At 43.4% G+C, this 16,975-nt stretch overlaps 1 protein-coding gene across 2 annotated transcripts in view; it reads right to left on the bottom strand.

The window, feature by feature from the left end:
- Positions 1–15,938, bottom strand: part of PDE3A (phosphodiesterase 3A) — a 302,331-nt gene extending 286,393 nt beyond the window's left edge. For both annotated transcript variants that reach the window (XM_083365268.1, XM_083365269.1), the window contains exon 1: positions 14,242–15,938. In XM_083365268.1, coding sequence (XP_083221394.1) covers positions 14,242–15,288 — 1,047 coding nt within the window. In that variant the 5' untranslated portion in view covers positions 15,289–15,938. The remainder of the gene's footprint in view (positions 1–14,241) is intronic.
- Between the last annotated feature and the right edge of the window lie 1,037 nt (positions 15,939–16,975).

Below are 16,975 nucleotides of genomic sequence, written 5' to 3'. Positions count from 1 at the left end.
GTCAGCAGTTGTAGACAGTAGTTGCTGCTCTATAGAGAAAATATTGATCAAAATAAAAGAGGAATGAGAAATTTCAGGAAATGCACTAAAACCAGGCAAGCCTTCCCATTAAAACAATGAGGCTGAATGTGCTTGTTTTTTATAAGTGAACGTCCCCTGTAAACATTCTATTACACTTTTATTTCGTGATCTTTTTTGTTGCCATTGTTTGCTTTGCTCTACACATTAAAGTTTAATTACTAATGGCAATGCATCTATTTCTTGCTCAACTCTTACCTCAATGAAATAATTTGTTTCAATGGGGGGGGGTTATATTGTCAGGCACAAAAGAGTAGATCTACACATGAAGGTTCAATTAAACTGATGTGTTGATAAAACCCTTCTCAATTAATGTTGGGCACTTTCTTAGAGTTAGATAAGGGTCAACATCACACTAGGAGAGGTTGGACTCAGTTCTTTTGTGGCCACATAAGGATTCTAGGCTGATCCCCCTTTTCACTCCACCTCCAGATTTTGCCATCACTTCTCCTACTGCTACGTACATTCACATATTGTACGATGGTTGGGGTATGGGGAGCGGAGGCAGCCACAACATTGCAAAATTTGAAAACTACTGCTTTATTTAAAGCAGTCAGCTTGAATTTAAGCTCAAGGTGCTTTGGATCATAACAGTATCTGAAATTGCTGTCAAACCCACTGTAATGTGATTGTGATTTATCTGTACTTTGCAAGCAGGGAGAACTCACCTCCCTGTGTAGTTTTCCTTCAACTACGGCTTAACCCAAAGAACATATCGTCTCAAGGCTGCTGATCATGTCAAACGAGTCCTGCCACAGACTTAAGCCGAGTGATTTCAGCAGAATCAAGTGTCGTATTTACAAAACGGCAGCCAGCCAGGGATCCAGGCTCCTGGCCAATTTACAGAGTCTATTAAACATATATATTTACATACTGTAAAACAGGGAAGTGCACTGTTCCCGATGATGCTGAAAGGAGTGGGCTGGCTTTCCCAAGTGTGAAAGCTAACCAATCTTTTCAAGTAAACATTGACAATAAATTGGGTTTGTTCTCCAAATTGGGAACATGGAACAGAAAGAAGTTTTTATTACAAAATAACAGCAAAATCAATTTCAAAAGCAAACAGATTCAACACCCATCTGGGCTACAGAAATTGCCAGGAACGGCGCACAGCAGCTTCACGTTAGCACTGTAAGCTAACTTTTCTTGTATGTGGAGCGAACACCACACCACTTCTGCCATGAACTGTTAAAATATTGGCTGGACGAATTACGCAGCTGGAAATAAAAAAAGGTCGAACAGTCTCTTTTTTTTGCCAGCACATCTGCATTTCTTCCTGCGTGCCTCTTGGAAACCCCGCAAGCCTTCCCTCTTAAAACTGGCAGAGTCAAGAACAATCTTCACCTCTTTGATCAGCAATCCTGAACCCCACTGATTTGGGGGCAAGAGTTCCCATGGAAAACAACAGGATTTACTCCTGAGTAAACACACTTTGCTCGTCAGATGGCAAGAGTCTATTGAGAATCGACTTAACCAAATTGGGTAGGACTTACTTCCGAAGAAACTGGCGTGGCAGAAGTTGTAAAATGTCTCCGTGATTATTAACATCCCTTCCTCTGCTATTTCTTTGTTCTTACTTTGTTTTTATGGTCTTTTAAATGTAATATTTAATGTGTGTTTTTTTAAAAAATAATAATACTGATAATGGTTTTAGGTATTGGGTTGTTTAAAATTTGTTGAACGTTGCCCAGACTCAATTGTTTGGTGACATGGGCATCTCTATAAATTGGAGAAATAAATAAAGTAAATAGAAAACAGTGTTTACCATAAAAAAATTTCAAACTTAGCTTTAAAAAAAAAAGTCAGGCTCTCTTGAAAGAAACAGGTAATCCTCGACTTACAACCATTCGGTTCAGCGACCATTCAAAATTATGGTGAGCTGAACTAAGGGACTTAGCAGATTTTAATCAGAATAGAGCCTGACCAATCTCTTGAACAGTTTGTATAGCTTGCAAAAGCAGTCTTCAAGCTATGGGCCATAAGATGCACCAACATGGCTGAAGGCAAAAACATTCAATATATATAAGAGCACTGAATCTGCTTTAAAAACACAAGATTTTTTTTCCCCTCAAATAATTTAACTTTAGCATTAGAAACTCATCTTAGAGTCACCATGTACATGGCAAGGGAAGAAATGCTATTTTGCAGTTTAGTTGTTCATTGGGGTCATCTTAATGGGGAAAATAATAATAAAAAATAGGTTTTTTTCCCAGTACTGTAATGTAAGATGGGCCATTTTACCTGACACATGGATTAGGAAGAAATAGTTTGCTAAAAAGAGATGAAGGCTCCTAAATGATTAACTAACTGCTCTTTCCAGAAATATTATTTAAGAAGTCGATCTTTTATTTTTTAAGTTAAAAAAATCCTTACTTTTCTATAAAATTTGCCCAGTGCAAATTATTCAGAATGCAATGGAAAAGAGTTATTTATAAAGTCTAACTAAGACTGTACTGAAATCTTCCATAGTTTTGTGAAAGGTTTTTTTCCTCCTGCAAAAACAGTTTCTGGTTTTTTTCTACTTCGTCCGCAAGGTGATTACAATCTTTTCTGACATTATTACTTTAGAAGAGTTTTTGAGCTTGCTTTATGATTTGCAAAATGAGGGAGGATCCAACTCTTGTTGGGTTTTCTTAGACATTTTGCCCATCTCTCTGAAGTTATCTTGGCTCCAGAATGTCTTGATTCAACATCACACAAGATGTTCCCACATAATGTTTTCCTATGCATTGAAGAAAAGGTGGTCCTTGACTTACAAACGGCAATTTGGATCAGAATTTCTGTTGTTAAGCCGTTGTTAAATGAGTTGCCCAATTTTATGACCTTTCTTGCCACAATTGCTAAGCGAATCATTGTGGTTAAGTGAATCAATCACACAATGGTTCACACAATCTGGCTTCCCACATTTACTTGGCTTGATGGAAGCCAGCTGCAAATGGTGATCACGTGATCCTGGGATGCTGCAGCCATTGTAAAGGCACACCAGTTGCCAAGTGCCAGAATTCTGGTCACATGACCGCGACGGTTATAAGTGCAAGGACCAGTCACAAGCAACCTTTTTTCCCCGTACTGTTGTTAACTTCCAGTGGCCACTAAACAAATGGCTGAAAGTTGAGGACTACCTTGTACAGTACAGGAATCACTGAGGCTGAGCTTTTGAAGAAAAAAACTGGAGGGAGGAGGAAAGGTAACTCTCATAAATCCCGGTCAAAGAAGGATCACAAAGTTGTTTTTTTTCTTCTTTCTGAGGGAAGATAAAGATTCTTTTACCCAGCTTGAATGAGCAGGGTTTAAAATGCAAGAAGAAACAGCAGGAATACGTTTTACCAACCAATTCAAATGAGTTGGATGATTCACAGTGCCATCCATTTTTCTACAAAAGGACCTCTTATAATTTCATCAACTGTTCTTTCACATTTCTGTAACGAGCATAAACGCCCATCTTTTTCACTAGCATATTTTTTTGTGTTTCCCTTTTCCTTGTTTGTTTTACTGTTCTTATTATTTTTACTTTCGATTTGTTTAAACTTCCTTTTTATTTCTTCGTTGTTTATAGTTGTGAGCCACTCGAGTAGCCCATGTTGAGACAGGCAGCAAATAAATTTAATAACAACAATAACAACAACAATAATAATAGCAGCAAAGGCATGACAAAGTAGCAGCCATGGTACACTGGAAAACCTCCAAGAAATATCATTTGCCTGCAAGCAAGAACTGGTGGGACCATAAAATAGAAAAAGTCGCAGAAAATGAAGAAGTTAAATTGCTCTGGGACTTTAGAATTCAAACAGACAAGCACCTGCCACATAACACTTAACAATTGTTGATAAGAAAGACGAAAAAGTCTGGATAGTGGATGTGGCAGTGCCTGGAGACAGCAAAAGGGAAGAGAGAGAACTGGAGAAGATAACAAAATATAAAGGCCTACAAATAGAAATAGAAGACTGTGGCAAAGGCAAGCAAGGGTAGTACCAATAGTAATAGGTGCCTTGGGTGCAATCCCAAAATAACTGGAGCATAACATGAACACCATCGGCATTAACAAATTCGCCATCAATCAATTGCAAAAGCCGGCCTTACGTGGAACAGCTTTCATCCTGCGATGTTATGTGTAACACCATCAAACATCCACATCTGCTTATCCTAGGTCCTTGGTAAGGACTAGATGGGTAGACAAAAATGCTAAACCCAGTCTGAACATGTGACTGTGTGACGAGCAACAGCAACAACAATAATAATAATAATAATAAATGTGTCAGGCAAGCACTAATAATAATATACAGTATATGATATTCTTTTAAGGGACACTACTTGGCATAAAATTGTACAAGAAAATCTAGAGGCTAATTATTATTGTTAATAAGCACAGAGCAAGTGGCTACAAAAAGAATTTACCAGTATGCAAACCCATCTTTTGAGGCGAAGCCACCCGGGTCCACTGGAAAAATTAAACATCACTTCTCAGTTTAACCTTCATGACAGATTAAAATCCTCGGCATTCAGGTGACTTTAGATTACCTTGGCAGCAAATGACCTCAGGATGTTTACGGTCCAAAATATTAACCATAAAACCGGTTTCAAATAATTCAGTAGCACTACTATATGTAAGGCTACAATGCAATATAATAAATCTGTCAACATTTCTTCACAGCTCCACACTTTGAACCAGTGGAGATTCCAAGTCTTTGGGGAAAACCAGTTTTCATACGTCTCCCAAAAGTCACAAAGCAAGGAGTTGTTTTTAGTTCAAGAGGGGCCAGCACCAGCCAGCAAGAAATGCCTTCCTGATGGATTTCCCAGTATGAGGTCCTCGGTAAATGCCATTTATACATATAACCAGATTCTACCTGGAACAGGTGATCTCAAAGATAACCAAATCCCAAACCATATAGGGTTTTGTAGAAAACAACCGGGACATTAAATTGCGCATGGAAGCAAACAACCAATCGATGCAACTCTGTGCTTGTGCAGTTAGATGTCAATAACCTGTCCAAACCTTTAGCATAAGTGCACCATCACTGGGAATTAACTGAAGTTTTCAGGTGTTCTTCATGGGCGGTCCCATATCAAAATGAATTACAGTACAGGTAGTCCTCAACTTAGGACTGCTTGCTTAGCTATGATTGCTCAAAGTTATGACAACTGGATCATATTCCGTTCTGCAAACCGCACTCGCTTCCGATTTTCAGCCAAACCTCGCCAAAGTGAACCACCGATGCACTTGGCGACGTGTTCGCTTAACGACCACTGGAAAACAAGTTAGAAAATCTTTTGCAACTGTTATGGGGTACAGCCCTAATGGGCAGGCTCCATGATATTTGTAGGTTAAGGACTAATATTTGCAAATCACCCTTTCCAGAGTATTGACATAAATGTTTGTGGAGATTCTCAGTCATGCAAGTCACAGTTGACTCACAAGGTGCTTTTTTTTTCTTTTCTTCCAAAAAGCAACTGGATTGATTTTTGAGGAAGATGAAAACGACGTTTCACTTCTCATCCAAGAAGGCATCAGTTGTGACTGGGTGGGGGGGGGATGGAAGGACAGGTTCTGGCAGGCTTTGGGGGTGGGGGAGAGATGGAAGGATTGTATTTCTTTGCAGTCATCTGGTCATTAGCATTCTCTCTGAGAGCTGTTGGGGCCACTTGGTGGTTTATCCGCGCCACCTGAATCAGAGTGCAAATGGTTGTGGAATCTTCTTGGAATTGCTGCAAGGGCTGCGTGTACTCCTCTCCCTCTGCTGAGGGAGGGGTGTTCTCTTCTAACATAGATGGATTCTTTTACCCCTCTTTCCTAGCAATGATCCTCTCTATCCAAAATGTGGACTTTGCTGTCTTCAACATTATTGACATTAAACCATGTCTACGCTAAGAGGAACTGCAGCCGATATCGACAAGTTCTAGCTTGTGCATTGAGTTCCAAACAAACGATGAGTACCAGGACAAATTTTTCTTGACAAAATGTGTTGAATATCAAATCTGATGAGTTTCAAAGCAGTTGAGTATCAAGATACCACTGTACAGTTAGTCCTCGACTTACAACAGTTCGTTTAGCGACCGTTAAGTTAAAACAGCGCTGAAAAAAGTGACTTATGACCATTCTTCACACTTTATGACCGCTGCAGCATCCCCATGACCATGTGATTTACATTTGGACGTTTGACAACTGGTTCTAATTTATGACGGTTAAAGTGTCCCAGGGTCATGTGATCCCCTTTTGCAACCTTCTGATAAGCTAAGTCAATGGGGAAACCAGATTCACTTAACATTCGTGTTACTAACTTAACAACTTCAGTGATTCACTTAATAAATGTGGCAAGAAAAGTCATAAAATGGGGCAAAACCCACTTAACAAATTTCTTACTCAGCAAGATGAATTTTGGGCTCGATTGAGGTTGTAAGTTGAGGACTACCTGTACTAGCAAATAAGCGGGGGGGGGGGGAAAGGTAGGACCATTTCTGATTCACACACCAAGGTTTCCAAGAGATTATGCAGAAAAGTTAAGAATAAGCTTATTTTTGTTAAGCGGTCATATTAATACTCTAAACACCAACCCTTACCACGTAGTCACACAGAAAATTGCAATGCATGTCATCAGCATTCCCATCCTAGGTGTTTACACAACTGACATAAGCCCTAGCACACACTGAGTTCCTTTCAGTTCAGCACTTTCAGAGGTGGCCGTATTCCACTTTGCACATCGTTTAACAACAGATGAAAAGCTGCACTGTATTTCAGCCTTTTCCAACCTGGGGCTTGTTTTCTTTAAACCGTCTTACGTTTTCTTATAAATGATGTTGTCACCTTACATGTTTTATGAACTATTCTGTCAGTTTATAAGCTGTGCCACCCACCTTTCATCTTTTATGCTTTATCCATTCACACGCACACACATAGACACACTTTAACTTGAGTAGTGAGCAAAAGTATTTGAAACCTAGGTGTTCTAAGAATTAACAACCATTACTTTAAATCAAGGGTCGCCAAACTTGGAAACTTTTAAGGCTTTGTGGACTTCAACTCCCAGAAGTCCTCAGCCAGCCCTGCAGAATGGTGCAACTAGATATAATATAAATTAGCTCCCCGTAGTAAAAACACCTAACATTTTTTTAGGCCTTAAATTCAGCAAACAAGTAGATTGCAAATGCCAACTGTATGCATGAGAGGAAAGCACATTAAAAAGGAATGAACAAATTTCAAAATTCACGGCAAACTTTGAGGCAAACTTTTCAAATTTTGCCTCAAAGAGGCTAAACCAGGAATAGGCAACCTTGGCTCTTTTATGACTCGTGGACTTCAACTCCCAGAATTCCTGAGCCAGCCATGCTGGCTTAGGAATTCTGGGAGTTGAAGTCCACGAGTCATAAAAGAGCCAAGGTTGCCCACCCCTGGGCTAAACCTTATTTTCCTTCTTTTTTGGATGCCTCCTCCATGACAATGTTCAATATATAAGATCATTCAAACAGGAATCATACACTGATGTAAAGAACCAAGCAGGCTCCTAAAATCATGAACAAATAAGAAGGATGTCAAAATACATGAAAAGATGAAAAAAAAAAAAACCAAGGAGGTATCACACCAGCATTCATAACTTCATAACATCTACATCTGGGGTCTTCAAACTTGGCCCTTTTATGACTTGTGGACTTCAACTCCCAGAATTCTTCAGCCAGGTATGCTGGCTGAGAAATTCTGGGAGTTGAAGTCCACAAGTCACAAAAGGGCCAAGTTTGAAGACCCCAGCTTTACATGCTGTCTGAGAAACAGAATGAAATGTGAGAACATTTGTTCTAATTTCAGAGTTACCAACATAATCCCAGTTAGGAGTGATAGAAACGGACAGAAATGAATCGACCTGCAAAGAACTGGGAATCAAGCATATCAGGAACTGCCTCCAGATATTCCTACAAGGAGGGGAAATAACTGGGGGGGGGGCTAGTAAGGTGATAGAAATGGATTATCTTGAAGTGACAAAAATTCTACTGAACTCAGGTACAATGTTGAGTAGCTGTATGACTATGAGTAAATACACACAGGATGTGACTGAAACTGATAGAAACAGCTCCTGATCCTCTTAACATAATCAGAATTATCTTAAGGGGGTCTTGGCAAACCTCTAACCTCCTGACCTATATGGAAGGCTACAAGAACTGGATGCTAACACCATAGTAGTCAGTCAGAGCATTCAGAATGATCGTGGGGAACTGAGAAGAACAAACAAAGAGAAACATTTGCTGAAGCGTTAATAAAGTTCTTTTTATTTATCTATTTAGTAGCCCAAGGCATAAGGGCTGCACGGAAATCCAAAGCGATCCACTCCTTTCAGACTAAGGCACAGGTCTGCAACCCACGGCTCCGGAGCCGCATGCGGCTCTTTCAGCTGTCTCCTGCGGCTCCCAGTCCTCTGCCATGTGCAGTCCCCCCCAAAAAAGGTGGGACTAAAAAAGTTCAACCAATCAATTGAAATATGCAGGGTAGGTGCATATCTCGTCTTGGCTCCACTCTTCAGTCAAACCCTGTTCTGCGCATGCGCGCATGTACGCGCATGCGCACACATTTTTTGCGGCTCCCAGTTTTTCCTTTTGGGAGGGAACCAGTTCCGAGTGGCTCTTTCACTGTTTCAGGTTGCTGACCCCTGGACTAAGGGATCACATTTTACCATAGTTCGGGTGGGATATTTTTATTTGACTCAGATGAGCCCAATGGACCTACAAGCTTGAAGATGCATTACAGATAGTCCATTTCAACTTACATTCATTTAGTGACTGTTCCAAGTTACAATGGTGCTGAAAAAAGCGACTTACGACCATTGCAGCATCCCCATGGTCATGTGATCAAAATTTGGATGCTTGGCAACTATTCATATTGATGATGGTTGCATGTCCCGGGGTCATGTGATCACCACAACAGGGGAAGCCAGAATCATTTTACAACCATGTTAGTAACTTAACATGCACTTAACACTTGTGGCAAGAAAGGTCGTAAAATGGGACAAAACCCCATTTAACAACTATCTCACTTAGCAACAGAAATGTTGGGCTCAATTTTGGTCGAGAACTGCAGGCCCGCGGGCCGGAGCGTCACGGAGAAACCGCGCCATCCCATTTTTGGCAATGGGAAAAAGTTCCGATACGTCACGCGACGTGATGTCGTGAGTTTGACATGCCTGCTATAGATGAACATAGAAGTTATCTCCCACCATTAGCAGATCACTTAGATGAGGAGTCCCCAACCATGGACCGGTATCGGGCCACGACATGCCAGCAACCGGGCCGTACAAAGAAGACAAGCCCCGTCTGAGGGATGTAGACAGCACACAAAACCACACCGCTCTGTGGAAAAACCTCTTTCCAAGTAACCGGTCCCTGGTGCCCAAAAGGTTGGGGACCTCTGCCTTAGAAAGTCAGTGATGCTCAATTTACTGAAGGACTGTGGGCTCAATTTTCAATTAAAGGAGTAATTGCCTAGCATTGCATGCAAGACATTTATGGAATATAATTTTGGTATCCTCTGTTAACATTCTAGGGCATTGGGGTCATAATGGGCAAAAAAAATGAGTGAATCTCATTAATGTTATAAAGTCAACACTGCCATTTGCACATACGTCCAAAGTCCACGTTTTTATATGTTGTTATGCAGAACGAGTGTTTGTATGAACCTTATAAAGAAGTAGGACAGCTGGTTCTGGGGCAAGAATGTGGGACAGGACGACTGGAAACATTTCAAATCTTAGCTTAGGAAACAGTCTTGAGTGTCGATTGCTGCTTTTTTAAACATATCCCGGACTAGACCTCAAACCCAATAAGAAAAACAGCTGGCCTTAAGGCCTGTGTTTTTCCTTCAAGCAGTCAATTCCAGGCATTTCCAGAAAGAGAAGATCAAACTTCCATGTGATGGAGAAGATCAACTTTCAGCAGCCACTTAGCTCACGGTAGTCAGCATCAGGCTAAAGGCATAAATACCCTAAAATGGTAAAAAGCAACTTCCTGTGGTCTCTGAATATTGAAGCCAAACTTTAAGGACATGAAACAGTGACAGGCATTTTTCTGCTCCTCCCCATGTTTGTTTGTTATTTCCTGACCAGCACTTTTAGATAATAAGAACTTAGGGAGATGTGAGCCATCTAGGGTACGTTCTCAAATGTCGTCTGGAAGTGACCACATTTATTAATCACATTGCACAGAATACCAACTCCCATTCACACAACCCATCTCCCAGGCCGTCTCTTTGCAGTAGAAGAAATGTCAGATAAGATGAAAAAATTGGGGCGCTGCCTGTATTCTGATCCAGAGTCTTTTGATGCATTTGCTGTTTTTGTGAACCAGCTGATTTTGCGGTACCCTCTGTGATACCCCAAATTTCTTGAGACCTGGACAGTTTCTGATTCCCCCAGATTTAACGTAATCCAGTTTAAGCAATCCACACACACCTAGTTGCAATCCCAAACTTGCAACCTCCTCAAATGGGAAATGTTGGAATCTTACACCAGCTTACATCTGCACTCATTCACGCCAGTTTGTGCAAACTTAAACATACTGGTGAACACATCTGGGCAAGTGCCTTTTTATGCAACCAAGTCCCTCCATATGACTCTTGAACAATAATATCAACCACAGAAACTTACATTCCACTCTGGCATCAAATTAGGTGAATCTACTTGGGATTCATTCCAGGCCCAACAACACTTGTGCTTGGTGACAAAAATGCATTACTTTCTTGTTCTACCTACTTTATCAAAACTTTTCCAAAAACTTCTTACTCACGAGGAAGCCGAGTTTCGAAAGCTTCAAGACATTTTGGTCTCAACCCGCTTTCCTTATCCTTGAAAACACTTGTATACTGAACACATCTGAGCATTAGTGAATAATGTGAGGGAACCACTAACTGTCTGGGAATTTATGGATTCTTTTCCATCCTGAATCAGACACCAAAAATTAAAATTCAACAATCTCCAGTTATTCAAAAATAATAAACACCATTTCTCAAAACATCGTTTTCTTGCCTGATAAAAGAGCCTAATAATCTGTTCTTTATTTCTAAATGTTTTTTTTAATTTCGAAAGGTATTCAAATTCAGAAATCTGGACAAAGCATTATCCTTACACAAGAGGTTCCCTTTTTAAAAAAAAACTTCAAGTCTTTTTGAACACGGTAAAAAAGTTACTTTTTTAACTCTTCTGCACTGATTATGTAAGGTCGATCATAATAAAAGTGAGTTTTTAAAATATATAGTAACACTACCTCTGCCTTTTATGTACTTAGTGCATGATTTCTTCTAGTGCTTTCATGTACTTACTTCCATGATTTTCCAGGTGCTGTACGTTCAATGCTGAAGCCAAAGATGTTCACATCGTTTGAAAAACTTTAAGGGGAAACCCCGGTTTTTAAAAATCTGCATCTCTCATTTCTCACTGTGGGTTTAATTTCAAATCATGAAGTTCTTTTACTGTATTTTCAAACACTGTTCTCTATACAGGACAAGGGAAAACTATTGTAATGTCAAAGTTTTGCAGTCCAGGGCAATCAAAAAACTTTAACACAATTCACAAAATACAGTAGTTCTTTTAAAATACAAAAAAAGGAGGAGGAGGCAGCTTAAAACTTTGAAGCAAAACTTTGGAAGTTTACATATTCCCAGGTTAATTTTTTTTCCTTTTTGTAACATGTATTTTATTCTGCAACCATCCAGTTTTCCATTTCCAATCAACACTGTTCAAGTTGACTGAATCAACTACAGAGATTTAAGATACCCTACCTAATTATGCACTGCATAATTAGCTCCATATAGATGAATGGAAACCCAATTAAGGATACTAATTTTTCTTACCACATCAATTAAGGTATATTGAGAAGCTTGTGTAAGCAACTGATAGCAGTCAGACCCATATTCTACACCCAAATGACATGTATTTTTAAAAACTACATATGGTTGACATGTATTTTTAAAAAACACATATGGTTGACATATAATAGCCATACTTTCACCCTCCCCCCTTGCTTTTAATGAAGAATGTATGGTTTCATTTTTTATTATTTCCCTCCCACTATGGCACAAAGGAATATGACAAAGCATTGGGGAATCAATCCAAGTTTCAGGATCCATTTTTATTTGAGGTTTTTGCTCTTGAGAAATATGGTCAGTATTCCTTCTTTCCCTTAAATTTATTAAGTGTATTTGTGACCAATTAAACCTCAAAACAACCTGCAGCAGACAGGAGCTTTTTGAGACAAGCAATCTGAAAACAATGTATATTTAAACAATTCCAGCATTGAAGAGAGGAATATCTGCCAAGTTTAATGTCACTGCCTGGGGGGGGAGGAAGAGGGGGCAAATAGCTGCTTAGAGCAAAAAGGAATTAAAATGTGCATTTTTGTAAACAATACCCAGTCAGATGGCATCTGCCTTAATACATATGCAAATCTTCAACCAGATTAAATGATTTTACACTATCTCCAAGAAACCTTGTTTAGAGCCACAGAATTTTCTCCTTTCCTCCCAATCTTTTTACTATGAAGTCCAATAAAACTTAAGGTTATTTTTTTAAACGGAAAACATAAAACTTCTTCCATAGCATGTGATTAAAGTTTTCTTCTTCAAACTTAGCAAAAACTTCACACCTTCAAAATACCCAGTGAAAAACTCATGCTACTGATAAAGCACCCATTGGAGCATATTATTTTGTATTATCAAAGCTAATTATTCTACCACCCAGTGAAACTGAAATATTCAGATTTAAAGATCTGTCTAATTAGTATTTATCACCTTAAATGAAAGGCCAGTATCTTGAATTTAAATAAAATTGTAATCCTGACCACACTTACATAGAAGACCACTGAATCTATGAAAATACAAAAGATTAAACTACAAGTTTCAACTCAACAGTTTTCTAGGACTAACATCTTGGCTCCTTAAAATCTGTGAAGAAAACTAAACAAGCATGTTTTAAAAGCTGAAAAATAGCTTTAAAATGGAGTAGAGAAAACTAACTTGCAATATTGCATTTCTATCTTGGCTATTTGGAGATTCTCACCACAAAGAAATCCAATTTCTGGTTTCTTCAAGTTACTGAAAAAAAGTTTCTGAAACATCCCAAACTCAAATAGAGAGACACCACAGATCCAGACTGAAACTTCAGCTACATAAGCTGTTACATCAACGGAAATCTAACTATAAAAAATGGTTAGGTGTGCAAAAAAAAAAAGCAAACACCAAGGTAAACTGAGCTGTTGAAGGCCTTGTCATGAAAAAGATACAACACCTTTGTACCATTAAATAAAACAGAACTCAACTTCTGCTGGCTTTGGATGTGTAATATCAGTTTGCCTACAATTAGCACCAGCTGTTCAAAAACAAGTCCTTTTCCTTAAAAAACATAAGATACTTCTTTGGCTGATAAATTCTTCTCTCAAATAATTCTCCGAGAGAGGGATGATCTTGAAAGTTAGGCAAGAGAGGTACGACAAGCTACAAGCAACTTACACAGAAGGATGAAAAAAATAGAAATGCTTCAACAGGGGGGGTGTCTTCAAACGCTGGGTCAGCACCTCCACCTGCAAGTGGGGTCCTGATCCACTTCGAAAGTGGTCACATTTTTTTTAAAGAAAAAGCACTACTCCAGGCATGCCTGGCCTTTTTGCGATTTAATCAGCCTAATGAAGTTTTCTCCATAGGGGGCTGCACATATTTGGGGAAGGGGGGGGGGCGGTCTGCTACCATGTCTAAAATCTCTTATATCCTTACTCCCTAAAAAGCAAGTCACCCAGTGTACTTCGAGGTACTAAAAACCTATTTGCTTAAGGGTGCGGGGCGAATCGCCCTACTTTTTTTTTTCCTTTTCAAATTTTTTTTACTTAAATTCCATCTTTTGGATTATTGCAAATCGGGTGTCCCCACCAGCCTGTTTCGAATTGCATTATCGGGGGGGGGGGGAAGCAACGACGGGAGTTTGGGGAGCGAGGGGAAACAAGGAAGGGAAAAGAGGAGGGTCGGCGGGTTGGTTGGTTGGTTGGTTGGTTTCACTCGCGGATCCTCCGGGTCGCTACTCCTTGCCAAAGGGAGAAAAAGCGGCGGCGGCGAACTTTCTTGGCTCCGCGCGGTTTTTGCAAACTTCTCCCCCAGGCGGGCTCTCAAGACTTCAGCCTTGCCCGGCGCTTCGGCCCGCTTACCTGCTCGCGCGGGATGCAAGGCAGAGAGGTCCTCCGGTGGTTCTTCCCGCCGCAACCGGCCATCTCGGCGGAGATCACGGAACTGGACCGCCGTCTCTTCTTCAAGCCCGGCGCGGCGTCTTCTTTGCCCCGCCGGGCTGTAGCGACAACAGCGGCGACGGCGGAGGACTCGGCTCCTTCCGCTCCTGCTCGGCTCTCCTCCTCCTCCTCCTCCTCCTCCTCCTCCCGCTTTCCGGAGGGGCGGCCCGACGAGGCGTGCTGGGCGCAGCTGGCCAAAAGGATGCCCAGCAAGCCCAAGAGATAAGCCAGGTAAGGGCTTCCCGGCGCCCGGACGCCCTCCAAGAAGACGAGCCAGCTCAGCCGCAGCACGCTAGTCAAGGCCAGCATGAGGACGCCGTGACTGAGCCCGGGTGGCGGCGGCAATAGCAGCCGCCGTTGCCATGCCCAGCCGGCCAGGCTGATCAGCCCCAACCCGGCGGCTCCGGCAGCAAATAAGCGGCCCTCTCCCAGCGTCCAGCAGCAGCAGCAGCAGCCGGCCAGGAGCAGGAGGGCGGTGCGCAGGCGGACCCCGGCGCGGAGCAGCTCCAGCCCCAGCCAGAAGTAGGCGGCCAGGAGGAGGAGGAGGCTGCAGGAGCAGCAGCACAGCGCGGCGCCGGGGAGCTGGGACCAGTTCTGCCCACCTGGGGGGCTCCCCTCGCCCGCTTCTTCTCGTCCTCGGATGCCCGGCCCCGGGCGGCTCCCCAAGGCCAGGAGCAGCGCCGCCGACCCGGCGCCCACAACCCAGGGAAGTTTGCTCCTCTCGCAAGTCCGGGGCGACGCGCTCTCGGCGCCGGAGGAGCTTCCTTCCCGCCGGTGGCGGCTGCTACCGCCGGTGTTTTGCTTCACTTCCTTCGGCGCGGCTAAGCAGCCGTTGCAACCGGCTCCGAAGGCTCCCTCTCCCGCCGCTGCTCTGGCGGCCACCGTTGCCGAGGCGGGCTCGTCCTCCGGACGCAGACTCCAACCGGCCTGAGCGGAGATCGCGCCGGCCGAGTCTCCGCTCGCAGCCATCACGAGGGATCCTTTTTTTTTCTTTTTCCCTCCCTCCCTCCCTCCTTCTCGAGGAGAGGGGGAAGGGGGCAAGATTTAAAGCAAGATCGACCCCCCCTTCCTTAGTTCTCCTTCCAATAACGAAGCGGCGGCTTTGCAAAGGAGGGAATTGCTAGCGGGTGGGGGGGGGGGGAAAGTCCAGCTGCTTGCAACGCTGCTCGCCAAGAGTTGGGCTTTTCGAAGTTGGAGCGAGCGAGGGATGTTCTTGGCAGGCGCGGGAATCGGGAGTTGCTGCGGCTCTGATCAAAGGGTTTAGAAATCCGGGGTCCGCGTTTCCAGGTTCTGGGGGGGCGCCCCACCCCAAAAAAACAGAGGGTAGGAAAGAGACCCGACGCCTTAAGTTCTCGCAAAAGCAAGCGGGAGCCGCAAATCGCTGCCTACTCCAAACAAGGGCTGGGGGAATTGAGGCGGCGGAAAGGCGTCCGGGCTGGCGATGTGCGGACCGGCCGCGCCTTCTGCCCCCGATCCTCTGCCCTTGGCTCTGCGCGCTTCTCTCATTGCCGCCTTTCCGCTGCGGCGATCCTTCCCGGCGAGGCCTCAGCGCCCAGCCGCCGCCGCCGCTTCCCTTCTCCCCGGCTGGGGAGCGGGAGACGGCAACCCCTCGTGGTCGAATCGCCCTGGGAGGGAAAAAAAAAAAAGGGGAAGCAAAGCTGACGCTCCGAACGAGTTGCGAAGTTTGCGATCCTGCAAGAACGCCGCCGCGAAACAGTCGAGAAAGTGGATCCGAGAGGGGCGGGGCGGGGGGGGGGGTCCCAGGAAAGTGGATCCTTGCGGGCGGGAAAGGGAAAGGCAGGTGGTGATGGGGTGGGGTCACCAGCCCGGGGATCTACTGCGGCGGCGGCGGCGACGAGCTTCTAGCCTCCGCTCTTCCCGCCGCGCCGCTGATGAGCAACTCAGCCGGACGGCCGAGCGAGAGAAGCCGGAGAGAGCCGATGACTTTCCCGTTGGCTGACACCGCAGGCGCCGGGCCAAGCCGCCGCGTCCTGGCTGAGAGGCTCCGCTGGGGGAGCGGTGGGCTCCTTACGCACGCACGCACGCACGCGGCTAGGTGTGCTTCGGCTTCTTTAAGGCAGGGGGTCTTCAAACTTGGCCCTTTTGTGACTTGTGGACTTCAACTCCCAGAATTCCTCAGCCAGCTACGCTGGCTGAGGAATTCTGGGAGTTGAAGTCCACAAGTCACAAAAGGGCCAAGTTTGAAGACCCCAGCTTTACATGCTGTCTGAGAAACAAAATGAAATGTGAGAACATTTGTTCTAATTTCAGAGTTACCAACATAATCCCAGTTAGGAGTGATAGAAACGGACAGAAATGAATCGACCTGCAAAGAACTGGGAATCAAGCATATCAGGAACTGCCTCCAGATATTCCTACAAGGAGGGGAAATAACTGGGGGGGGGGCTAGTAAGGTGATAGAAATGGATTATCTTGAAGTGACAGAAATTCTACTGAACTCAGGTACAAGGTTGAGTAGCTGTATGACTATGAGTAAATACACACAGGATGTGACTGAAACTGATAGAAACAGCTCCTGATCCTCTTAACATAATCAGAATTATCTTAAGGGGGTCTTGGCAAACCTCTAACCTCCTGACCTGGCTGGCTGGCTGAGGAATTCTGGGAGTTGAAGTCCACAAGTCACAAAAGGGCC

Source organism: Vipera ursinii (genome assembly GCF_947247035.1).
Source record: "Vipera ursinii genome assembly, chromosome: 6".
NCBI classification, from domain to species: domain Eukaryota; kingdom Metazoa; phylum Chordata; class Lepidosauria; order Squamata; family Viperidae; genus Vipera; species Vipera ursinii.
The sequence above is the reverse complement of the archived record's forward strand: the minus strand, read 5'-3'. Positions and strand labels throughout refer to the sequence as shown.